This window comes from Echinops telfairi, unplaced genomic scaffold (assembly GCF_000313985.2).
Source record: "Echinops telfairi isolate 266 unplaced genomic scaffold, ASM31398v2 ScPeMD7_7424;HRSCAF=8462, whole genome shotgun sequence".
NCBI classification, from domain to species: Eukaryota; Metazoa; Chordata; class Mammalia; order Afrosoricida; family Tenrecidae; genus Echinops; species Echinops telfairi.
The window spans coordinates 85,624,116-85,650,727 of record NW_022111324.1 but is presented as its reverse complement, the minus strand read 5'-3'; the positions used below and the strand labels follow the sequence as shown (position 1 = coordinate 85,650,727).

Below are 26,612 nucleotides of genomic sequence, written 5' to 3'. Positions count from 1 at the left end.
TTCAAATTGCTTCCACAATTATGCATCAATTAAAGCAGCACCCCACACTCTGGTACCAATTCTGCTCTACTTCTAGAATGCTGTGATAACAGAAATACCACAATGCAATTCTATGGGCAGACTGTCACTCTCTGTTGTCTCCATGTAACAACTGTTGGCCTGGCATTCCATGGAGATCTTCATGTGTCTTGGCAGCAGTCTTTGCCTGGGCCTAGGAGGTGCTCAGCACATGGACTTCTGGTCCAAAGGACACATTCCACTACTGCTTCTCTTTCCTGGTGATACTGAGTTCCCTAGCTCTTTGCTGGACTTAACTCTCCTTTATCTCTTGTAGATGAAAGGTGATGCAGGTCACACCCCAGGAAAATTGCCGTTAATCAGATCGGAGCTGTGACCTGAGTAGCATCCCACCCTAATCTCTTACAGATGATTTAACCGATCACATCAGGTTGTATCACAGAGAGCGATCATATCGTTACATCACCACCAAATTATATATGATCAGTACATAGCTGCCAAACCACTGAAAATTATGGCCAAGTTGACACACATTTGGGGGGTCACAATCTCATCTTTGATGATCAAAGAAATTCAAGTACTGATAGGACTTGCCTATGACCCCACAGCTGTTTTGGTCATTGGATAAGACTTGGGGTCTTCTTTCACATCCAGAGATCCTTCAAGAGTATGTCACTGCATTATAATCTCCTGTCTGGCTGTCTCTCCTGATGCTGTCAACAGATTTGGGTGTTCTGTGTCTTAACACTATGTGGATGCCTGTTTATGCATGTACATAGTTATAGTGGTTACTATAACTATTATAATATATGTGCATTATAATCCCTTGCCATAACTTTTTGATAAATGCTATTCCCAGAATTAAAGTCTTCTTACGGTGAGTAACTTTGAAAGCTAGACTCCAGTCCATTTATTGTTCTTTTTTAAAACCAGCAGAATTTATTTTTTGTAAGACATTTGTAGCATATGGAGTGAAACAAAATTAATTGAATTGTAATTAAAGTAGTATTTTTTTTTAATGAGCTTAATTTAAGTGCAATAATGAGGCATAATTTGGGGTCCATGTTGAGATCTTCCAGAGCTAGGGTTTACGCAAATGAGAAAGAAGGACCACGTCTTTTCATTTCACTTTTTTTCTTAATAAGAAAAGACATTCTGACCAACTATAAAATGACTAGTTTTTTATTCTTAATATCCACAGACCTATAGAGGTGTATAGTACATCTGTTTACAATTTTCTAAGTATCCTTCTGTTTTAGTTACCTAGTATTACTATAACAGAAAATCCATGGTGAATGGATTTAACAGACAAATTTATTCTCATGATATAGGAGACAGTCCAAATTCATGTGCAAGTTCTTAGGGGAAAGCTTTGTTTCTGTTGGTTCCATGGGAAGATCTTTGTCTCCTGTCAACATCTGTGGGACCAACATTCCTTGGAGATCTCCATGTGTCTTAGCATATATCTTCTCCTGGGTTTAGGACAGCGGTTCTCAGCCTGTGAGTCCTGGGTCTAGGGCAGCGGTTCTCAACCTGTGACAGCAGTTCTCAACCTTTGGGCGGTCGAATGACCCTACACAGGGGTCGCCTAAAACATCCTGCATATCAGATTTTTACATTATGATTCATGACAGTAGCAAAAATACAGTTATGAAGTAGCAACAAAAATAATTTTATGGTTGGGGTGTCACCACAACATGAGAACTGTATTAAAGGGCCACGGCATTAGGAAGGTTAGAACCACTGGTCTAGGAGATTCTTTGCATAGGGACCCTGGGTCTAATGAGCATGCTTCATTTCCAAGTCTTGGTGGTGATACTGAAGTCCTCTCTGCTTGCTGCTTTCTCCTTTTATCTCTTGTAAGATTAAAAGCGATGCAAGCCAAGGCCCAGGGAAACTCTCCTTATGTAGGATCAGGGCTGTGATCTGAATAAGGGTGTTGTATCCCACCTTAATCCCTTGATAACCTATTGGATGATTGCATCAGATCACATCATGGGGGGTGATCACATGATTACATAACTGCTTGATTACATCATTACATAATTGCAAACCACAGAGAATCATGGCCCAGACAAGTTAACACCTACAAGAATTTTGGTGGTGTACAATTGAAAAACCTTTTTAAGGAAAAGCTATTTATTATGCAGATGAATTATACCATGAAACTGTTACATAACTGTTTTCACTAAAGAAAGTTCTTGGTATGCATATGTGTCATCTTTTTACGGCTCCACAAAATTTAGTTTATGAGATAACAAAAGTTATTTTAGTATTCTGTTGAAGAACCCTGAGCCCTTTCTATATGCATATCTTTTTTTTACAGCTCTGCTGGGAACTTGAACTTTTGTATCTCTCTAGTGTTGTAATTGTCAAAATTTCTATAGGGCAAATTCCTGGCAATGATACTTCTGTGTCAAAGTACACATTCATTTTAAATTGGTAGATACTGACAACTTGGCTTTGGAAGGTTTGCACTCTGTTCCCTTGTTAGCAGTGTATGGAAGTTCCCTTGTTTTACATACCATCTCCAGCACTTCAGTCTGTAGTCTTCTCTTACTTTTAACTAGTAATATTCTTTGCTTTGTTTGTTTGCTACAGGTGACTTCTCAAACCCCAGAATCCCTTTTTCAGAGAGTTCTTTCTCCTTGAAGACAGTGTTTTTCATGTGCTCACGTTTGAGCTCCTTCTCAGGCCCAGACCTAGGATAGATGCTAGAGGTATTTGGGTTAGTGAATGAGTTCCAGTATCTGCCCTGGGAAAGCATCGAGTGTGTACATAAGATAAGCATTATGGTTTTCACAAATATTGCCAATAATTACAGTGAGAGCAGCCAAGAGCTCTGGCTCAGGACAGGCCCTCATTCTGTAACTCATGGAGGATCAAAGGCTGTGGCGATGGAGGCTCGGAGAAGTCTGCTGTGTGCCTCTGGAGGCTTAGAAGGCATTGGGGATGACTAGGAGTTCTGAATATCCAGTTTATGACATTCCTGCCCTCCGGAGCCTGGGACAAAGGCACCAAGTTATGACTGGCTCTGGGGTAACCCAACTTCTTACTGTGGTCTCTTGTTCTCCATGAATTCTAGGGATCTGATCTAGAGTCAGCCAGCGTGACTCTACTCCTCTCATATGGTCACATAGTCAAGTGACCTGCTCGTATACTCCATCAGCAAGTGGAGAGCTGAACCTGTATCCTGAGGTCTGTCTTCTGACTATAGAGACTGGTCCTTGCCATATTAAAACATCAGAGTACACAATACTAGTGCATTAGAGGAAAACAGTCATGTCAGTGATACTAACTTCAAATAGAAATTAAACTCAGACCTACAGTGATACGGACAAAAAAGCTAACTGAGTGTTTCCCTTATTAGAGATTTGCTAGGGTGTTTGTGTGTGTGTGTGTGTGTGTGTGTGTGTGTCTGTCAGTTTATCCTGTGCTAAATAGGGCTCTTCTTATGTAGGGGGCAGGTGTGAGGGCTGGGGATAACTCGTATTACAGAGATGGTATTTTTCAAATCGCAAGCTCGATATTGTTTATAGGAGCTGAGGAAGTAATATTGAGCAATGAAAGGTTTCTCTCTTCCCCTGAAAAAAGAAACAGAATATCTTTCTAATGTAAAAATTTCAGAGCTTGTTTCATTTTTCATTCTGTGTATTTAACCAGAGCACCTGCAGGAAACAACCATTTTCACTATTAACAAAAGTTTCTTAAAAAATGTTCACATGCCTTTGCTTGACTCTTAGGACAAAGAATTTTAATTTGTAAATGATACATTTAAATAGAATGAAATACACTGAAGAATATATTGTGATTAGTCATCTAGTGCTTACTTGACAGCGCCACCACAGGCAGGCGCTTATTCTTGACCATGCAGTTTTTCATTTCTCTTAATGGTGGAGACATTTTCCCTGAGGGTGTTGTGACCTGTTCTTTTAGATGATCAAGTTTAAAAGTGATTTTATTAGTTTTGTTTGTAGTTGTCCACTGCTTCGGGTTTAATGGTTGCTTTTGTTTATATGTGTGCATACATTTGCATCTAAGCACAGGTATCTAGATCTCACATACATCTATTAGTTTCTGTTTCTCTAAGCTTCTTCATTGCTGTCTGCTTGTGAGGAAACTTTCCCCAAGGTGAGAAGTCCAGTTGGCTTTGATGGTCCCAGAGATGAGTAGGGGGCCTTGGAGATGCCTTAGCTCCACTGCTTCTCTGTCCTTGTCCCCTGACTTGCCCTGTTTCTTTCCTTCAGGAGTTTTGTTTGAGTCCCAAATGGAGAGCAGACCTTAATCAGTGTGTTCAGTGGGATTTCACATTAGGAGAGCCTGCCTCTATTCACCGGTCTTTCTTCACAGCCTTCTTGTGCCCACCCAGGTTCTGGCTTCCCTTCAGAGCTTGGCCCAGGCTCTCCTTCCACTGTGAACAGTCCCCCAGGGCCCTCCAACCACAGTAGTCCTTCCTCTTTCTTCTACAGTATTTGTAGTTTCCATTACCCTGGCGGTGAGTTGTGTGCACTGTGGCCGCTTTGTTGTCACATCCATTGGCACCTGGGCACACATGGAGAGATTTTACCTTTGGTTGCACTTGTCCAAGCTCCTGAACTGGATTGTTGCTCTCTGAAGGCAGGTACAGGGAGAACTTCCCCTGCTAGTCTGGGCCTGACCTGCAGGGGTCTCTACAGTTGCTTCCTGAGGGGCCTTTTTCCATTGCAGAAATGGCAGTCGCATCTGTGGTTACCTGTGTCTCTTGATAAGATTCAGTAATCAGGGCCTTTGGTGATTTGAAAGGCAACCCATACGACCCCATTAATGTCGAACATTTCACTGTGCAAATTATCATATGCCAACAAAATTGGCTTGTATAGATATCTATTTCCTTGAACTGTTATGGCTCTAGTCCAGAAGTATCTGATAAAGTTACTAGCATCAAGAATCCCCAGTGAGGCTTCTGTGAGCTTCTGATTGATTTCTTCAGGTTCTTTTGGTTACCTTTCATTTATATTAATTAAAAGCTTGGCTGTAAAAGCCCACATGGAAGAAGCACACCTGCTGTGTGACCACAAGGTGTAGAAGGGACCAGGTACCAGACATCAAAGAACAAAATATCATATCAGTGGGTTCCCACCATCCTGATAGGATCACTGAAGACAAATGTGTGCATAAGCAAATGTGAAGAAAGCCGATGGTTCCCGGCTATCAAAAAATATAGTGTCTGGGGTCTTAAAGGCTTGAAGATAAACAAGTGGCCATCTAGCTCAGAAGCAACAAAGCCCACATGGAAGAAGCACACCAGCCTGTATGACCACGAGGTGTCGAAGTGATTAGATATCAGACATCAAAGAACAAAAAAATCCTATCATTGTAAATGAGGGTGAGTGGAGAACAAAAGCCCATCTGTAGGCAACTGGACACCCCTTTACAGAAGGATTGTGGGGAGGACACAAGCCAGTCGGTGCCGGGTAGCAACGATGAAACATACAACTTTCCTGTAGTTCTTAAATGCTTCCTCCTCCCACTGTCATGATCCCAATTCTACCTTACAAATCTGGCTAGATTAGAGGATGTACATTGGTACAGATAGGAACTGGAAACACAGAGAATCCAGGACAGATGATCCCTTCAGGACCAGTGATGAGAGTGGTGGTACCTGGAGGGTGGGGTGGAAAGGGGGAACCGATTACAAGGATCTACATATAACCTCCTCCCTTGGGGATGGACAACAGAAAAGTGGGCGAAGGGAAACGTCAGACAGTACAAGATATGACAAAATAATAAAAATTTATGAATTATGGAGGGTTCATGAGGGAGGGAGAATGGGGAGGGAGGTGGAAATGAGCGAACTAGGGGCTCAAGTGGAAAGCAAATGTTTTGAGAATGATGGCAACAAATGTACAGATGTGCTTGACATGATGGATGTATGGATTGTGATAAGAATTGTGCGAGCCCCCAATAAAATGATTAAAAAAAAAAAGCTTGACTGTATAAGGAGCTGGGCTCTGTATTGCATCTCAGTCTCCGAAAGTGAATACGACTATTTATAGCTAAACATGGCTAGGTTCAAGAGACCAGTTCTTGGTATGCAGAAATCAGCATTATTCATAAATGGAGAATGACCACAGCAGATAGCAAAATAGAAGATGAATGTAATTATATACTGTATATACTCGTGTATAAGTCGACTTTTAGCACATGTTTAATGCAGTTTTTGTGGTAAAATTGGGTGCCTCGGCTGGGTGGCTTATGCTCAAGTATATATGGTAACTGCCAGATTTCATCATGACATGATTGCAAATCACTGAGTCATTACCCAGCCAATTTGACACAAAACCTTAACAAGCCATTACTCTTGCTTTGTGCCTCAGTGCTTATTACTGCTAAACAAACAGTGTGCAAAATAGGTGGAGTAGATGCTTTTACTATTATCATAAATGCAAAATGTCAGATTGCAAGGTGGTCAATAAGTGAGGAGTAGCTATCGTAAATAAAAGATTTGTTGTGTTCAAGGCAGTATGCTAGACGCAGGGTAAGGCGTTGGCTGTGATGTCTTTCAGGCTTCTACGAGCTTAGCGTCTGATTGAGAGGCTAAGAACCCTGCAGCACAGAGGCTCCGCTCCGATCCTTGAGGCAGCCCATCTGTGGTGGTCCCTTGGAAGCCACAGCACAGGCCCACCTGCAGACCAGCGTCTCCTGCTCTGCCTTCCATATGGTGGCCGCATCATCTTTAACTTGAGGACAAGGGTCAGCCCTGGTCAAGGCCTGTTGACCATCAAGCTAAAGACCATACGCTTATCGTGAACATTGCCGGAGGACACAGCACTGGAGTACACAGAGTTCTGGCCATGGCAGCTCTGCATAGGATGGCGAGAAATTAGAGTCAGTTCTCACATGAATCAGAATAGTAGTAGCCATTTACAGTATTTTATATTACTAGATATTTTGAACAGTTCAAAGGAAGGGGAATATTTATATGGTATTTATGGGGCAGAGTAATTGTTAAGGAAGAGAAACAAATTATAAAATAATATTCTATATGTGTAAATTAAAAATCACCTGTGTTTTTCTGTGTCTACATGTATTAGCATGTAAATGCACAGATAAGGGCTTGGAGGACCATACTCATACCAGATTATTAAAGGTGGTTCCTTTTTTTAAGGTTATTTTGCAATGGGAGCCTCTCTCAGTGATGAGATAGGTGGAAGGCAGGCAGATAGAGAGCAGCATTCTCCTGCTGTTTGTAGTAGGATCAAAGAGATTGCATCTCAAGTGTTCAGGTTGGGACTAGTCCCATGTTCAGTAGTGCTGTTTCACATACATTCACAGTGACCTCAAACATAAGCTGTATTTGTTACTCACTGTATTTATTAGCCACCATCAATAGGTACAAAGCAAATACTTCATCCACTTTATTATCTTAATCTTCAAAAAGTTACCATCTTAGACACCCACAGGGGGCAGTTCTATTCTGTCCTATAAGGTCCCTATGAGGTTAGAGTCAGCTCAATGGCAGCGAGTTGTTTTTTCATTTTAAATCTTCAAATATGACCAGGCCACATGCCTTTCAACTGTATAGATTTTATTTTCATTATCAGTCATGCACTACTTCTGTTTGACTTGTGCATCTAAATGTGCATGTGTGTTTTTAGGACTAACACATTCCTTGGTGATACAGCCTTAAGCAAGGGCAGATTGACATTTCGGCTTGTTGTTGCTTCCACCTGTCAATATGCAAACCGAGTGGCATCTCAAAACACCACACTATCAAATTTCTAAAGAGATTAGGTGCTCTTAAAAATGAGTAACTGTGCCCTGGATTTGTTTTCAGGTGGACAATTGTTTCCAGAACCTCAGAGGGGCTCACCTCTCTAGGAAAATGTCTTTAATGCCACCCTGGTGTTTCAGCACCTTACCAGTGACTTGCAGCAGCTTTGATGTGTGGAGGTACATTTGTTTGACACCAACCCTAAACTGACATAGAAATGACTCAGATAGAAATGACGATGGCAGGTACTGAAAACTGTCTAGTAATTGCTATTTCTTGAATTCAGTTGTATCTTAAGACTCCTGCATGTAGGCAGTCAAGTGTATAAAGACTTCTTCCTCCAACTGCTGACCCCCACCCCCAGTCAAGGTCTCACTTTTAAACCGAATCCCAATATAAGTGGATGAGAAGGGAATTGAATTGAAATCTTTGGATATTTATTGATTCTAGGGTGGAAATCATAGTTTTTAAATCTTGAATTAAGAGACATAACCTTTCATTTGCCAGGTTTTTTAGAAGCACTCAGAACTAAGAGACAGTACCTTTCATTTGCCAGGCTTTTTAGAGAATATACACAGGGTGTGTGTTATCTTTTGTGTTTGTGCTTACTGGCATGCTTCCTAGATTAATCCCTCTAAGTCAAATCCCACTTTCCTGAGCTTTTCCTGATAAGCTCCCTCTCATCTCTCTTCTCCCCATACGTGGACCTGTATTCAGTGAGCAGTGTACCTGGTTCTGTGTTTTTGGAGTTGAAGGGGGATATACATTTGCTCTTCGTTGCTGCCACAATTTGCAGATTGAGGCCTCAAAAACAAATGCAGCACTCAAGTCTCTTCCTTATTCCCCAACCTAGGTCATTGTGCACGGTGCGTAACTAAGAATGTAAGTGCCAAAGTGTGTGAAGCACACATGAGGGCTCTGTGGGCCTCTAGTAGAGGGTCAGGTCAGTAGGATGAGGACCTGTAGAAGTTAGCCCTCCTCTGGGCCAGGTCAGGAATTCTTCCTTCAGAATCGGCAAGCACTTAGCGAGCATGTGCCTTGCAGAAGTTGGATAGCATCCGGGCGAGACAGGCAATCACGTAAGTCATGACTGCAGTTGAGCTGTGAATGCCTAGTGGAACACCCGGCTGACCCTCCACAGGAGCTGGGCTCACCGGGGACCGGGCCTCTGGTGTGTTGGGGAGTGAGAGTGATCTGGGACTCCAGGCAGAAGCAGGCATATGCACTGGCGGGCTCAGCAGAGCAGGACAGCACAACAGTGGGCCCAGCGGCAACTGTAGGTTCAGGCCAGACTAAGATCTTATTTGTCAAGCTCTGAGGAGTTTGTTTTATCAGTGGGAGCAGGGATTCAGACAAGATTTAGGAATGGAGGGTGATCCGTTCAGACTCCTTTTCTGGGGTTAGGAATGTAATACCAAATGGTGGGGAAATCCTGGACGGATCTGGTTAGACTCAGGAAAGTTTGAATTGGGACAGTAGGAAGGAATTTTTTTTTTTCCCCCAGAAAAAATGGACCAGTGACTAGTCAATTGTTGATCTGAAGATGAGTCTCACAAAGTGACACAGCAAGGATGGGAAATTATATTCCAGCAAACCAAAGAAAAGCTGACACAACATAAGTTATCAGATAAGCTGAACTTGAATGCAAAGTATTAATAATAATAATGAGTGAGTTAAAGAGGGAAACTACACAAATGAGCAAAAAGAACAACCCACCAAGAAGTTTCACAACGGTGTGCTTCAAAATACAGAAAAGCAGTTGTCCGTGGTGTGCACTGTGTATCAGTGGTGCATGACTGTGCACTGGTTGGATGTGAGTATGATTTAGTGCATGTGGATAGGCAGGGGAAACTGGAGGTATAGCTGTGGCAACTCATTGGGGTGGATGTGTGTGTGGATGCAGGTTCAAGGGTCACGGGGCTGGTGAGCATCCTCAGTGTACACATGTAACTTTGGGTTTGAAAAAAGCCATGCAAAATGCGCAAGTAGAAGACAAGCAGAAGACAGTCACTGTGTCAGGCTCTGTTGTGTCAGCTCTCTTTAGGTGCCCACATGCTATGCTATGGTGTGCATCTTGACTCCGCCTTAAGACAGCCTCCCCACCGCTCCCCTTATGAGCTCCAGTTGCTTCCCTCTGGGCACATAGTGGCTAGCAGAAGAGCCTCTGGTCCAACTGTGTGATAGACGTTCTCCTCCCCCAAGCTGAGCCTGCCGCTGCTTGGCCAACACTCGGGAACAGGAAGGTGCTCCGACACAGCTGGGTGGTGCTATGGGCATTAGGATGGTGAATATTGTTGGTGGTGCAGCAGCAGATACAGAAAGTGTAACTAGGGACACAATTTTGAAAGGAAATTAAAATGGAAAAGTAGTCTGGGTTAGCAGAAGCAACCCAGGAGAGTATCAGCAGAGGTAAAAAGTATGTTTTTGATTCCAGCTCCATATAATACTGTGTGTAGCTGCCAAATCAGCAGAAGCCCCAAGCACTGCTGGGAGAGATGAGGATGTTCATCAAGGGCAACTGGTGGGTTGCAGGTTTCTGGGTGAAGGACCTTGAGTCGAAACTAGAAATTTAAATGTGAAGTTAAAGTGGTTATAGCAAGGTTGAAGGGTTCTCTGGGCACTAATTGTTTTAAACCACAAGAAAAGTGCTGACTTAAATGTAGTCTGGTTTAAACAAATCTGCTTTTTTCCAGGTGCTCTTAAAAATTCATTACCTAGTAAGCAGTACGGGTGGGTTTTATGTCGCCTCACACCTGTACGGGAAATGATCCAACCTCACTTTAAGTTTCTGAGCGCAAAGCTTGGCAGCTTGTTGGTATCATCTCGGTGTAGATTATGTGAACAAATCATGGGCCACATTGCCTTTTGCATGGTTTTTCTTGTCTTCATGGTCTTACACTGGGGCATCTTGAGATCCTTGTGTGTGTGTGCCCTGGCAGAGTTGGTGCCAAGCCCTGTATTTGGAGAGGGAAAATCATTCTACCTTTTCAGTCATCACCATAGCTCCTGCAGATGCCATATTCCAGCACCCGTTCTTGTGCAAAGCACCTTCAGTCTCTCTTGCCCCCTTTCCTGATCTGCACACAAATGAAATAGTGATTGTATTAGTCTGGGTACTTTAGAGAAACAAATCCACAGAAACTCATGTAAAAGAGAGAGTTTTATATAAAGGTTAACTGTGCATCAAGAAAACATCCCAACCCAGTGCTGCCCAAGCCCACAAGTCCAACATTCACTCATTAACCCATATGTCCAACACCAGTCCACAAAGTCCTCCTCAGTCTCACAAAGCAGACGCAATGATGCCAACTGCAGGAGGAAAGCCAAGTCAGTGAACGTGTAAACATCTCAGCTCCAGCACCCAGGGCTGCATCAGGGTAGGTCCATGTGGCTTGTCCTTGGGGATGTCTTGCAGGAAGTCAGGCTTGCAAGCTGAAGCAGAGAACTGCTAAGGCAGCTGCACCCTGGCACGACCATCACAAAGCAAGAGACCCGAGAACTTGAAAGGCGAGGCTCACCGAGCCATTTATCCCTCCGCCCTTCAATTAATCCCACATGTGTTTATCGGCCAGCTTGGCACAATAAGCTAACTCAGTGGTGAAAGTTAAGGGTAACTGAACCATGGTTTCCTTACAGCTTTGTGAGTTTGGAGAAGTATTGGAAGTCTGACCTTGAGCCCTTTCTCTTGAACTCAGACTTGTAAACATGCTGGTTTTCTTCCTAGATGTTGTCTCCACTCAAAGGAGATTAACAATTGGTTACTTCAGTGAGAACCAGGGCTGCTTGTTGGTGAGGGAATGGACACATTGGAACACTACCAGAGGCTTACCTTAAGCTGAGAAAAGGCAGGCCTCCCTGTGATTCTTTCCTGGGTGATGGTGTGAGGCTTGGGCAAGCAAAGCTGAGGGCAGATCCAAGTCTCAGGAACTATTTCTACATCTTTTCTGGCTAGAATGGCCTATAGAACACTTGGTGGACAGGAGAAACCACTTCTATTTATTTGCCTTTTCAAACGGAGACCATCCCCAGGGCATCCAGGTAAAGGTGTCCACAAGCCATACTAAATGTAATTTCACCTGCATTACGGAGTGACTTGAAGTGGGCAAAAAGTAACCTTTTCACACGCTTTAAAAAGACTTATTCCTTTAAATGAAGGATTAAAAATACTCCCTGTACTCCTGCCTTTGCTGTTGGGCCATATTGATCAGGTCACCTTGTGGACTTACTAGTCCTAGCATCCTGGTGAGCCTTCTGGGACTGGCAGCCTTGGAGGAGAAAGGGGGGGAGGGTGTGTGCTGCCCCATTCAAAGGAAGGCCCTGGAACACCGCCTACAGGCTGGTGTCCTGACCTGTAGAGAAAAAAGGAGCTTGGGGACCCCACATGTGCTATTAGTGAATGCTGGGCCCAACCTTGGTACACAGGGCCCAGTAGTAAACCACTGGGGCAGCTTCTTTTAAATCCCTTGCACCTACATTGTGAGATAGGGGTTCCCTAATTAAAGGGAGAGCTCCAGTGCTCTGTTTCCTTACTGCCCTCCCTGTACATGGAGTTCTCCCGGTTTGGTGCTCCTGGATCCTTTTCCCATGGGCCATGCACTTGTACCTGATTTTACAAACACAGCCTTTTCAGGGAAGCCCCTCCTGGCACTCTGTCCCTGTTTCTACCTTTCAGGAGTTAGTCCCAGAGAGAGGACTGACACTTAACAGGAGAGACTGAGTGCTAACTTTCAGGAGTTAGTCCCAGAGAGAGGACTGACACTTAACAGGAGAGACTGAGTGCTGGGCAGAAAAAGCTTGATAAGGGCTGCAGCCTTGGTCCCAGTCCATAGTGAGCGGTGTGGCAGCTAATGGAGTCCGCCACTCACAATGTAGCTGATTTATTTCTATTCCAGTGGGGGGTTCTGAGAGTTTCCTGCCTTGCTAGAGAGGCTGTAATCATGCCCCACACAGGAGAGTAACCCCACTGAACGGAGAGCTATGCTTCAAAGGAGACGAGTGTTCTGCAGCAGGTCAGGGTCTAGGGCAGAGAGCTCGCATGGGCCTTGGGGCACATGTTTTCATGAGCCTATATTAGAACTTTAAAGCTTAAGGCTCTTTAATCCCATTTACTTGCAGTCCTGAAACTGTCTCTGATCCCCTGCTGTCCTTCCCATTGTTAGTGATTCCCAGTCACACAATGCTACTCAGATTCCTTGTGGAGGAGGGTACTATTAACCACTCAATGGAAGCTTCCTCCTCCACTCCCTGAGTAAGTGGGCATGTCTGCCTGGAAAGTGGCTGCAGAGCAGTAAGGAGAGTATGGTAGTTACATAATCTGATGTCATTTTAGGACTTGAGAGGATGAAGAGTGAAGGGGTGGAGTCTAGTCTGTCAATCGGGTCATAGCCAATGAGGCCTCTGTGTGGGCATGGCCTTCTGAAGATTTTAGGAACTCTCGACATTTCCTCCTTGGAGGCAGGAGGCATACACTCTCTCAGCTCACCCCCTTGAGACGCTCTCTGCTCACTCCCTGAGAGACGCTCTGCTGACAAGACACATGGCGCTAAACCCTGAAAAGCCACATGGACCTACCCTGATGCATCCTCAACTCGAGTCGGGGGAGCCACGTAGAGACCCCTGCCAGCACTGAGATACATAAAGTGCCACTGGATCCACAGGACTTCCAACCCACTGGCCTGTAATCTGCCTGCATTTGGCATCATTGCATGTGTTTCGTGAGTCTGAAGAGGGCTTTATAGATTGGAATCGGACATATGGGCTAATATCAGACTATGGACTTGATCTGGCCTGGGCTGGGACATTTTCTCAATATTCAATTGCTCTTATATATAAACCTCTTTCTTACACACATGAGAGTCTATGCATTTGTTTCTCTAGAGGTCCCAGGCCAGCCTCGTGAGCCCTTCATTGGTGACCACTTTTTTAATCTTTCCTTCATTTGACCACTACTTATTGGTGCTCTTCCAGGAGAAAGGTCCATGGTTACTGACAGAAAGATGCCCAAGGCAGGATCTCAGAGTTGAAGGAATTGACAGTCTGGTGGGAGTCAGAGCGACCCAGCCTGCTCACAAGCAGTTATTCAGAGCCTTGTACTGGGTGCCTTTCTGAAGAGATGCATGGAGCTTGAGCCTTGAACTTTGAGAGGAGGACAGATTCTGTGGAGAGGATTGGTGGGTTTTCTCAGGAAAGGTTGTACTGAAGAATGTCACTGGAGAGGAGTCCTGAATGAGAAGGGTATTCCAGAGAGTGGTAGCCTCAGGGCAGAGGGAGCTGGAAAGTCCAGGCGATCTGGGGAGACTCCCCGGCAGCAGCCCCAAGTGCGAGTGCGTGGAGCTGGTAAGCAGGGCAGGCAGCAGTGGAGACCTTCAGGTGTAGTACGCACAGTGAGGAGCCACCACAGAATGGTTTCTAACAGCTCAGACATACTATGAGCAGATGAAAACTTACTTTTCACAAAGATGACTTTTTTCTTAAAGGTCTACATAGAACACTCCTATTTAATACTGTGACACCCCCCCCCAATCAATTTTCAATTTAAAAAGCACTGAGTGATTTTTAATACTGTTATTTTGTATTCACACTCCATAAGTCGATCCTGTCAAATGGCCTGGCTGTGCAGTGATTTCTTGCAGAGTGTATTAGGAGAGTCCCAGCCCGATGACAAGAGGAGCAGGGCATCCAGTTGTGAGTGGAGCTGCCTGGGTGCCTCCAGCCGCTGATAGCCAACGCCATATGGGTTCATGGAAATCAGATGTGCCCACTGTGCCCGCTCTAGCCTCCAGTAAAACACCTTGAACAAAATAAGCATCTGTCATCTGTTGATTTGACAAGTCAAATATATGTAGTTTTTTGACTAACCTGAAAGAACCAACAGGTGTTTGAGGTTTATCATTTGCATTTTGTCTCACAAAGAGCTAAATCTTTCTCTCCACTCCCACCTTCCCACCCCCTCTCCACCCCATCGAGTACCACACAGTTCTTGGAAGTTGTTATTTGTAGTCATGTCTCTTAAATTTAGCTCATGCAGGAAGGAATCAGTGACAAGCGGGTACTTCAAGAAAATAGAACTTTGCTTTGACAACCTGACCAGATTTGTAGCATTTATTTATTTATAGCACATATTTATAGCATGCAACACAGTATATGTCTGACTTGTGCATTTCTACAATAACTCCATTAAGATTTTTGTTATTGTACAAACAAGGAAATAAAAAAGAAAGATTGCACCCAGGATTTCATGCCCTGCACCTCACCTGTTTTTAGATTTATGCTTATCTCCAGTTTACAGCAGTGTTTCTTTTAGATGTCATCATTGTATGGATATAGTTCTAAGTCCACATTTTTTGCACCAACAATTCGATAATTCCTACAAATCTCATTGACTTAATGGGAGACCTTAAATTAAGGAATACTGAACAGAATCCCAGGAGCCCTATGGCAATGGACACGCCATGAGGGGACTTGGTAGAGGAGTTGTAGCTCTCAGCCATCAGAGGATTGGAAAGCACTTCCCAGGTTGTGGTGGCCACCTCTTAAGTTTTTCAAGAGTGTAGTCAGACTGATTGTTTTAAAGTTCCCTTGTCTGTAGGCTAGGAGTTCTGGTGGCATAGTGGTAACTAGTGGGGCTGCTAACGGCAAGGTCAGTAGTTCAAAACGACCAACCACTCTGAGGAAAAAAAAATGAAGGCTTTCTACTGCTGTAAAAAGTATTGCAGTCTCGGAAACCCACCGGGGCAGTTCTGCCCTGCCCTATCGCCTTGCCATGAGCCAGAATTGACTTGATGACAGGGATTTGGTTTTATGTCTGGAGGTCTTGATTAGGTGTGGACCAGCCAGAATTTATTTATTTTGTATGGCATTTTTCATTTTTAGAGTCAATTTTTTATTGTGCTCAAATTAGCTCTTAATCTTGTTACTGGGTCAGCTTGCTTGCTGCTCAGCTGCCTCCTAACTGATGGTTTGATAAAATCCTCAAGGTCACTGCAGGGGCCCACGTGTGCACACCTCTATTGTTACTGATTGGATCAGAGGAGAAGCCAGTTTTCCTATTGGTGCCTGTTTTAGTAGTTACAAAAGTAACTTCCTTTGTGTGGATTTCCCAGTTCCAGCCCCTTGACTAACTGATTTTCCTTCCCCCGGTGTTTCCTCCTAGGTGTTAGATGGGCACTTGTAAGAATATTATATATTCTATCATTGGCTTTCTTTAGCTTTCCTGGGAGCGACAAAGCATTCTGAATGACTTGATATTCTTTTGAAAAGTAGAATGTCAGCTTGATTCTTGAGAAGACTCTTGCTTATGATGTTTCAGAAAGGAAGAACTGTGACTTTTAGAAATTGTACTCGAAAGAAGCGAGAGTTTGATCTTTTTATCAGTCTCGAAATCAGAATATTTTCCCTGGCCTTTCAAGTGCTTGCCTATGTACTGCTTTAAGTGCAATGTCTAGTTTCAGGGCCAAAGAAAGGCAAAAGTCTTACTTTTGGTGGTTACTATGCTTGTTGAAACAGAAAACTGAAAAAATATTAGAACTTTTGAGAATATTGTCATAGAAAGCATTAGCTATTGTTCAAAAAGAGACTTCTTAAACACTTTCTAAACTTTCTTCTCAGCCAATTGATAGTTATTGTTTGTCTCAATGCAAAAAAAAAACAGACTTACTCCAAAGGCCATGTTCAACAGATCCCTCCTAACTCATTCATTTCTTCTCTCTACTTTCCTAAATTTTATGCCGTGTTTCTTCTTATGAATGGATGTCTTGTCATTCTGAGTGGTCAGTAATTGTGGCCAGTCAGTACAGGGAGAGATTTTCCTCTCTCGGGCCACTCCCTATGTATCAGTGTGACTCTCTGAACTTCTGGCCTTCACCCACTTTTCTGTTGTCCTCCCCCAGGGAGGAGGTTATATGTAGGTCCTTGTAATCGGGAAAATTTCTCCCTTCTGGGAGGACTGGCCTTAACGGAGCTAAAGGAAGTGTGTGGCCAGGAAGAATTTCACAAGCTGATAGGCCTGGTGTACTGCCAACTCGTTAGAGGAAAAGAAGACTATTAAGTGAGAGTAATCGTCACTCAAACCCAGCAGTCCCTCCGAAGAAATATGAGGCTTTCTACTCCGTTAGAGAGCCACAGTCTCAGAAACCGTCAGGGGCAGTTATAGTCTGTCCAGCAGGGGTGCTGTGACTCAGTGGCAGTGAGTTTGGGTTTGGGTTTGGTACATGATGATCAGTATAGGTATCCACATCCACATAGCCATTTCCTTTTCAATTCTCTTTCCTCTTGGATCTCTAATACTTCTGTGTTGAGAAGTTCTTTAGAGCTTCCAAGTGCCTCACTATTACCTTCCTAGTACAGGAAAATTTAGGACAGACAAGAAAGGAGACAACTGAACAGAGCAAAGTGAAACTCTAATGGGAGACAATATGTTGTTTCGCCATCCTCTTCCACTAACTAATCCTTGCAATTTAACTACTGACACGATTAAAGCCTGTTTAGTCAGGGTGCACTGTAGCAACGATGAAACATACAACTTTCCTCTAATTCCTAAATGCTTCCTCCCCCTCCTCCCTACCATGATCCCAATGCTACCTTACAAATCTGGCTAGACCAGAGGAGGTACACTGGTACAGGTAGGAACTGGAAACACAGGGAATCCAGGACAGATGATCCCTTCAGGACCAGTGGTGAGAGTGGCGATACTGGGAAGGTTGAGGGTAGGTGGGGTGGAAAGGGGGAACCGATTACAAGGATCTACATATACCCCACTCCCTGGGGGATGGACAACAGAAAAGTGGGTGAAGGGAGACGTCAGACAGTGTAAGACATGACAAAATAATAATAATTCATAAATTATCAAGGGTTCATGCGGGAGAGGGAAGGGAAAAATGAGGACCTGATACCAAGAGCTGAAGTAGAAAGCATATGTTTTGAGAATGATGATGGCAACAAATGTACAAATGTGCTCGACACAACAGATGTATGTATGGATTGTGATAAGAGTTGTACAAGCCCCCAATAAAATTTTTATAAAAAGATAAACAATAGTGACACTCATTTGTTTATAGACCCAAATGAGCCTTTGTTGGGAGTTGTAGTGATTGACTCATATCTGGAAGAAGAAGGGGGAAAAAACATGGTTCAGGAAATAGGTTTCTTCTGACTTTTCATAGTTGTGGGCAATGGGAAAGTGAATTGAATCCCTCAGATCGAAGTTACAGACAAAATTCTGGGGTCAGCGTCAGCGGGAAGGGCTTTTTGTGTGCTTCTTTCAGAAGAGCTGGAGGAAGGGGTTTTGAACTGAACTTCCAGAACTAGTGCCCAAATCCTCATGCGATGCATGTTTGAGGAGAGGCACTGCCCGTGCTGCCCTCTCCCCGAGCACTCCTTCCCATGCTGTGCTTCCAAACCAGTCTTGGGAAGATGAGACTCACCTTTTAAAAGGGTTGGGGCCATCATAATCGAGATGTTCTCTGTAAGATTTTATTAGCAAATAGAACACCGAAATGTTAGGAGTTAAGAGTAAACACTAGACAGTCAACTGCAAATCTTTTCAAATGATTCTAGACAGGTTATTTTAAAAGATATTACCCATCTTATAGATGGAAGTGGACAATGTATATATTGAGGAATGATCATCTGAATCACTATTCTACATATCGGACTTCTTTTATTCATAGGTTACATCATGAATTGTATTGTTTCCCCAAAAAATATTTGTCAACTTGTCTGAGCCATGATACTCAGGGGGCTGGCACTTATGTAATAACGTGATTTAACAGTTAAATAATGATATGATTATCTGTCATGATATGCTCTGATGTGATCAGCTATTCATTTGTAAGGGAATTAGGAGGGGATGTCACACCCTTACTCAGGTCACAGCCCTCCTCTGATACAGGAAGAGTTTCCCCAGAGCATGGACAACCTCACCCTTTATCTTACAAGGAATAAAAAGAAGGAGAATCCAACAGAGAGGAGAATTGACCTCTATACCACCAAGAAAGAGCCGGGGATGGCATACATCCTGTGGCTCCAGGGTCCATATGCTGAGTTCCTTGGGCTTTGTCAAGACACATGGACATATCCACACATTGCTCGGCCTACAGGTATTGACAGGAGACAAATAACCTCTTCCCAGAACTAGCTAAGAGATGGAGCCTTTACCTAGAGCTGGCACCCTGAATTTGGACATTCAGCCTCTAAAATTGTGAGAAAATACGTTTCCATTCATTAAAGCCATCCACTTCCATTACTGTTATAGCAACGCTAGATACACAAAATAAGTCAATCAGTTCTTATAACACGGCCCTGCTTTATACTCACCTTCATGAAGAGATCACTGAAGTTAGTGGTGCTACAGCAAAATGTGGTGAAGAAAGCAGATGACATGGTTATTGTGGTAGTTAAATAATTTCATGTCAACTTGGTAAATAAATGTATGGGTAGAGTCTAGCCTGTCAGTCAACTCACAGCCTAATGATGCCTCCTTGTGGGCATGCCCTTCTCATGAGGATTCTGGGAACTTCCTCTCTTTTCCCTGGATATGGGCCACACACTCTGTTTCACTTTCCTGTTGACAAGCCATGTGGAACCATGCTGAGACCTGAGCGTGAGCCGTGCATCAGAGACCTACACCAGCCCCATGACGCTCCCACAGCTTTTGGCTCCACAAGTCTTACCACTCACTGGCCTGGAATCTTCCTGAATTTTGCATCATTGCATGTGGCTACATAAGGCTGAAGAGGGATTTAAGAATTAGTATCAGACTTATGGGCTAATATCAGATTTATGGACTTGATCTGGACTGGGCTGGGATGTTTTGTTATATACAATTACCGGTACTTTTTGATATGAAACTCTTTCTTATATATATATGAGTGTCTGGATTTGTTTCTTTGGTCATCCCGCCCTAACAAAGTTATCAATTGGAACAGTGTCTGGGCTCTTAAAGCCTTATATTTACTCAAGCAGCCATCTAAGTTAAGTGTCAATTAAGTCCACATCCAAGAAGCATACCAGCCTGTGTGATCCAGAAATGGTGATAACAAAATCCAAATATGACAAAGGAAAAAGTATCAGAGCTTAAATTGTCAACACCCAATTTATAGAAGGAGGAACAGTGGGGTCCCAAAATCCATCTGCAGAGTATCTCGTCAGATCAACCCTCTGGCAGATCCCCTCTGGCCACAGGCAAGGGACCCAAACAGACTAATTATTGTAAACTTGATTATGATGGATCAAACCACAGTATAATGTGATACTTGGTCAGTTGACCTCCCTCTGGACCGAACCTGAATTTGCTCTAGGCTTAAATATTTCTCCTTTGTCCATGGCAGAAATTTCTTCTCTGGCTTTTAAAATATTGTTGGTGGTCTTTTCTTTCTTACTCTTTATTTTTATATTACTATTCTTTTTTTCTGTTTTGCTTTGCTTTTTATTGTTTCTGTTATGTTTCCCAGTTTATGAAGTACAAAAAGAGGAGATGCATAGAGACAGTATCTGATGCAATGGTTTATCTGGGACAGGGAGGTAGGGAGGGGGAGGGAAATTTGGGGAGCAAACAGTGAATGCGGGAGTGAGGAGGTAACACGAGAACTGATTGTGATTATATACATACAGCTGTTTTTAAAAAGTGACTTAACTGTGGAAGTGTGTGATAAGTGAATGTTATATCAAGAAAACTAAAAACAAAAAGAAACCAAAGTTAATCAGTGATTACCATGTGTAAAGAGCAAAATTTTTTGCTTAGCAGACATTGAGTTTATGTTAATGGTGGTGGGTAATGTGGAAAAGGATATCGATAATGTTTCCACAGCACGAAGAGTATAATCAATAGCTCTGAATTAGACATGAATTTGTTGAGAATGTTTTGTTGTGTATGTTTTGCCATAATTAATACGAAATAATTGCAATAATAAGTATAAGGAAGAAGAAATTTTTTAAGTTTATTGTAGTAATGATTGTACAATTCTTGATATGATTAAACTACTGAATTGTATAATACATGGATGAAATGTCAATAAAACTGTTTTGTTTTTCAAATTCATGATTTTTCTAGCTTCCAGGTATCACCCCACCCTATTGTCTATGATGTGTAGTTTTGAGAGCTTACACTACCTAGGAAGAAAGATTTTAAAAATACAGTGCAACCTTCGAGGGCCCTAGAAATTAATGGGACTGCTTTGTTTTCTCAGGACTCACAAGTTTTTGGTCTTTGACAGGAAATAGTCATACCACTTCTCCATCATGCATTTCAGTGGGAATAGTTCAGTTGTTCTTTCCTGGCAGGTTGCCATCTTACACTGATTACAGTTTTCATAGGTTTTATTGTAATTAACCTAGTTTTCCATAAAGCTATATTCTCTTGAAAAGATCATCGATATTATTAGGTTTTCTATTGTACTTGACAGTTGTTGGGGGGTTTTTTGGTGTGTTTTTTTTCCGGTTATAAATCCCTCTAGACCAGTGGTTCTCAACCTTCCTAATGCCTCGATCCTTTGATACAGTCCCTCATGATGTGGTGACCCCCCACCATAAAATTATTTTTGTTGCTACTTCATAACTAATTTTGCTACTGTTATGAATTGGGTGACCCCTGTGAAAGGGTCATTTGACCTCCAAAGGGGTCATGACCCATGGGTTGAGAACCACTGCTCTAGAAGAAAAATTAACCAAATTTTTAATAAAACTATAGTATGGATTTTTATAACTCATGCTCAGATTTTTATAGCATGACTCTAAAAAACAAATTGTTTTACAGATTTTTATCAAGGGCTATAGTATGTATCTCTTTCCCCTCTCCCCATTAGCCCATTGATATACAAACATTACTCTTTTGACAGACAAGCAGAATGAAGCAAATGGTGTGCAGTGTGGGAAGCATACCTTGGCTATTGTTACACTGCTTTTGCTAGCAGTGCTGCAACAAGAGGCTGTCCTGCTCAGTCACCTCTTGAGACTTACAGACAGGGCTTCATGTTTAGTCACTCAACATCCTGAGAGAGAGAAAAAGGTGAAATAATGAATACATGTCTGAGATGATGAAATTTATGGTAACGTTCTTAATTATGTCACTTTTTCATGAACCTTTGAATTTTGTGTAAACTTACGAACTGCCTACAAATTCGAGTTATCATAGTTGTATGTGTGATCATGGTTTCCATGACCAGGGACTTTAATGAATTTTCTCCCAGTTCCTTGGCAACCAAAGACTAATGAAAAACTTCTCCTTTTTATTTTTTATGTTTTTGACCTGAGTAAATAGTTCCTCTAAATACATTTCTCCACTAAGTATCATTTTTTTAATCGTTCTACAGGGCGTTAAATACCTGTGCATCCCAGCAGCAGATTCACCATCTCAAAACCTGTAAGTTTGTTTTGTTTCTGTATTATCTGAGGATATTAAAAATGCATAATGTATTGTGCAATCCAATAAATGAACAACTGTGAGGCTAGCAGAGCCGATGAGGGAACTTGATACCCATGCACAGCCTGCTGCTTGAGAGCAGGCCGCGAGTCCCCGGGCTAGCAGGCTGGCCAGGCCTGCCCCAGGGTTGTACTGGGCATCACATAGTGCTGTTTACAGGACCTTATGCTACACATGTCTGTCGGAGTATTTTGGTGTTCCCAAAGGGTACTTGTACCTCAAATCAGATAATAAGGTGCCCATTCTTTCTCAAGAAGAAAACCCTTCAAGAAGCTGTTGGATTTTGTGTAATGCGGCCTATCCAATGGAAGCATAATGTGAGCCACGAATGCAAGCATGGGTGGAATTTTAGATTTTCTACTAGCAACAGTGAAAGAAAGAGGGAAAGAAAAGAATGAGGTGGCATTAATTTTAATAATTATTTTGTTTAACCTAATGTATTATAGTAGAAAATACAAATGAGCTCATTTGTATTTTTATATATTTACATATCATTCCACTCTGAGGTCTTCAAAATCTGGCATGCATGCTCACATGACAGCACATGTCCACCTGACCAGCACAACTCCAAGCATTCATTAGCCATCAGAAACTTGGGGTCTCTTGTCTGGAACAACACAATTCTAAAGCCTATATGAGCTAAGGGGGAGGTTCTTTCTAGGTTAGGAAAATTTGCTCTTCATTTTCTGCAGAACTGAATTAATATTTGGTGCCATCCTAATTCTCTTTGTTGATGAATCTCAACGTGCTACTTCCCCAGATCACAGCAGCCACATAAATTAATAGAATTAGGGTTTTGCCAAAAGAAGACCTGGGCTCTCTGGGAGCCCCTGCTCTTTGTGATTTTACCGGCTACACTACTGAGACACCAGAAGTGGCCTAGCAAGAAGGTAGTTACTGGAGCATGACCTTGACCACCACCTGCCCCCCATGAACTGCGAGGCCAGGCGGGAGAAAAACACACTGTTGGACAGCTTTTTCATTGGAGCCAGCCTCTGGCCCCATGCTGACATTGTACTGTACAATGGAGGTTCAAGCCATGGGGATCTGTGGGATGGCATTCCAACAGGGAGCGCATATACCCTGGTGGTATCTATGAAGTTGGGTGTCCACCCACTGAACAGAATTATCCTTCTTGGCTTTATAGTTCTATAATGTCCAAGTCCTATGGATCCATGCCCTATCTTTCTGGAAGTAATCAAATATAGGAATGTTGAACATCCTTTATATTCCACTGTTAGATGGCAGAGAGATCACCGAATATGCAGTAAGTTTGTGAGAGCAACTTAATTAAAGACTAGAATCAGACTGGTTGGGAAAGGGGGGTGGGTCACATGACCAGGAAAAGGCATGGGTAGACAGAAGTGGTGGCAAACATGTTCTACCCAAAGACCCTGTTTCTACGCACACTTTTGATATGTCCCCAGAAAAGTGAGTCTTGAAGATTAAGGCTGGTTGGAAAGAGACCACTAGGGCCACTAGGAAAATTAAGTAACACTCTGGGCTAATACGGAAGGGAATTAGCATTAGAGAACTTCCTTGGTTACTAGTCGTGTCAAGAAACAGAAGTGGTTGGAAGGGCATGGTGCATACGGAAGGAAGTGAACCTCGGCTTTTCTCTAAAGAGCGTAGCAATCCTCTGGTGGATGTTGTTGGTGGCTATTTCTGGAATGGCTGCTTTCCTTATCTCAAACAGAGGTTCGGACAAAAAGTAGAACTTGCCTGCACCTGATTGCAAATATGATTCTCTAGAACAGTGTTTCCCAAAGTGGGTGAAACTGCCCCCTTGGAGTGCCGGAACAATCCAGTGGGGCTGCAAAAGTAATATATACCTATACCATGTTCTAGAAGAATCAAAATATAAGCATCGTGCCTGTGCACTGTTCGTCACTGTGCTTCATTGCCTTGGGAACTCCACTACTCTATCTAATGTGGTCTGGGTGCTCAGGTTGATTAATGTGTGTCCTATCAAGTACAGAGCAGTACCAAGCAGTCCTGTGCTATAGGTAAGTGAGCACTAGGCCTAGCAGCTAAAAAAAAAAAAAAAAAGCAAAGTCTACAGCCAGTTCCATCTACCTTGAGCAAGTAATTAGAACCCTTCTAAATCTAAATAATCTCATTAGAAAAATGCCTGCATTCAGAATTTTTTTAAAGCTGATTTTATATGTGAAATCATTTTCTTTCTGTGAATACTAAGCACATTCAAAAATAAGATTATATGCTTACTCTACTCAAATTGCATCAGTGTATTTTGAGAGTTACAGGAAAGGAAGATGAATACAGAATTTTGGTGCTCAAAGGTCAATCCTGGTCTTCAGAAGATGTCTTATGTTGAAAGACAAGGGACCAAAGGACACTACATCTTCTTTTCTGAACTTTATTGTCTTATTCAAATCCTTCAAATCATACACATTTTCTATCATACATGTCCTCTATCAACATTAACCAGCCATCACCGATGGAGCTGCTCCATAATGTCTGAGTTCGTTCTCTAGAACCAATAGTAAAGAATCTTAATTCAATTTAAGTCTATGGTTTTCCCTTTATAGTGCGTTCCTGGCATCTGGCTGAACATGTGGAGTCTGCTCCAGAGCCCAGTAGCGTCAGTAATAGTTACAGCTTAAATGTGAAAGTGAATGGCCGGAAAAAAAAAAAAAGCTCATATTGCTGTTTAAAGATTTATCATCCTTTCCTTTGAGGTCGTACAACAATCGAACTGTCTGTTTCAGTTGGAAAAGGAAGTCAAGACCAAGTCTACTTAAAGGCAGAAAAGACAGTGTTCTGGTGTTTAGTGTTGTACTTATAAGCATGTGTGTGATTCTTAGGAGGGGGTCTATTTTTAAATCCATCAGGAATAGCAAAAACTTATGCATATAATTATGCCTATTAGCATGTTAAGTTTCTATGATTCCTTTAGTATTTCTTGTTTTATTGAAGTATAAAACCACAAAGGACACCATGGATTTCTGTTTGCAACTTTGAATGGACTCAGTAGGTTGAGAGACAGCCTATAAAATAGTCTGCATTCTCGATAGCTGTTGCCAATGTTTCATTGAAAAGCTAGGGAGTTTTTAATGATGAACATGTTTGTGGCATAATTCAACTCTTGGCCTAGAGTGGGCTGGTGGAACCCTTTTTGGTTTGCACCTCTGGCCCACTGCAGATTGCCTGGATTAATTACCCCCAAAACATGAGGGGCGCAGGGGGAGACATGAGCCTTCCCTTTCCGTATCATCAGCTCTCATTGACCAAAACAGGAAAGAGTAAGTAATGCACAGGAGGGAGAAGAGAATTAATTATGGGGTGAGGGGTCATCTGCTGGGAGGTTTGATTAGTAGTATATGATGTTGAACACAAAATCGATGAGCCCAGTGGCGTAATGGTTATCTGTTGGGCTGTGTTCTGTAAGGTCAGCTGTTCAAAGCTAACAGCCCCTCCGAGGGAGAAAGATGGGCTTTCTACTTTCATGAAGAGTTACAGCCTCACAGAAGCAATTCAACCCTGGTCCCTGTAAGTCGGTATCAACTGGATGATTATTTTTTGAGTTGTTTTTAATTCAAAATGGGTGGGGGGAACCTAGAAATTATAGTTAATTCCTGAGGCTGGCTTAGTGTTCCTATATTTAGTGACAAAATAAGTTCTAGAAAACTACTATGTTGTTTAGATTTAAGTTTGAAGAATGACTTCAAGCTGGTATAATTTAAAGTCTTACTACCTAAATCTTGCCCCCTAAATTTCTACACAGGAAGGGGTAATTCAGGCTAACCATACTTAGCTAGAGGCTTTTGACCTTTAAGATTAACTGTTCACACTTGCCATTCAGTTGATGCAAACTGCACAAAAAGGTCAGTTTCCTGTCTTGGCCTTACTCCTCAAGAATCTCCCACTGTGGTCTTCTAGGAACTTAAAATGTAGAAACCTGGTTTGAGATCACATTCAAACCAAAACCAAGCTCATTGCTGTCAAGTGAATTCCGACTCATAGCAGTCCTGTAGTTCAAGTAGACCTGCCTCCATAAGGTTTCCAAGGTGCTGAATCTCTGTAGAAGCAGGCTGCCGCATCTTTCTCCCGCGGAGCAGCTGGTAGGTTTGAACCACCATACTTACCTACTGTGCCACCAGGGCTCCTTGAGATAGCATCAACACATTGAAATGTTAGCTCCGTTCTGAGTGCCTTGCCTTGCAGCAGAGACAGGAAATGTAAAAGTTCACATTCTCATAGTTCAACAGCCCCACGGCCCCCGCAGGGTAGTTTTGGGATGCTCTTGTCACACTAGGGGCCCTGCGAGTTTGCAGGATAGATAAACCTGCTGCTTCCAGGATTTGCTCTATAGCAGGGACAGGCTACCAATGACGGCTTTGGGGAATAATTATGTGCTTGCTGTCTTTCATCTCAAATGTAAAATGCTAATTCACAAGACTCTCA

The 26,612-nt window shown here is 42.7% G+C and overlaps 1 protein-coding gene across 1 annotated transcript in view; it reads left to right on the top strand.

Moving 5' to 3' along the window:
- The window catches only part of DUSP22 (dual specificity phosphatase 22), a 49,912-nt gene that overhangs the window by 11,287 nt on the left and 12,013 nt on the right, over positions 1–26,612 (top strand). Inside the window, exon 4 of the mRNA XM_030887796.2 lies at positions 22,078–22,127. Coding sequence (XP_030743656.2) covers positions 22,078–22,127 — 50 coding nt within the window. The remainder of the gene's footprint in view (positions 1–22,077; positions 22,128–26,612) is intronic.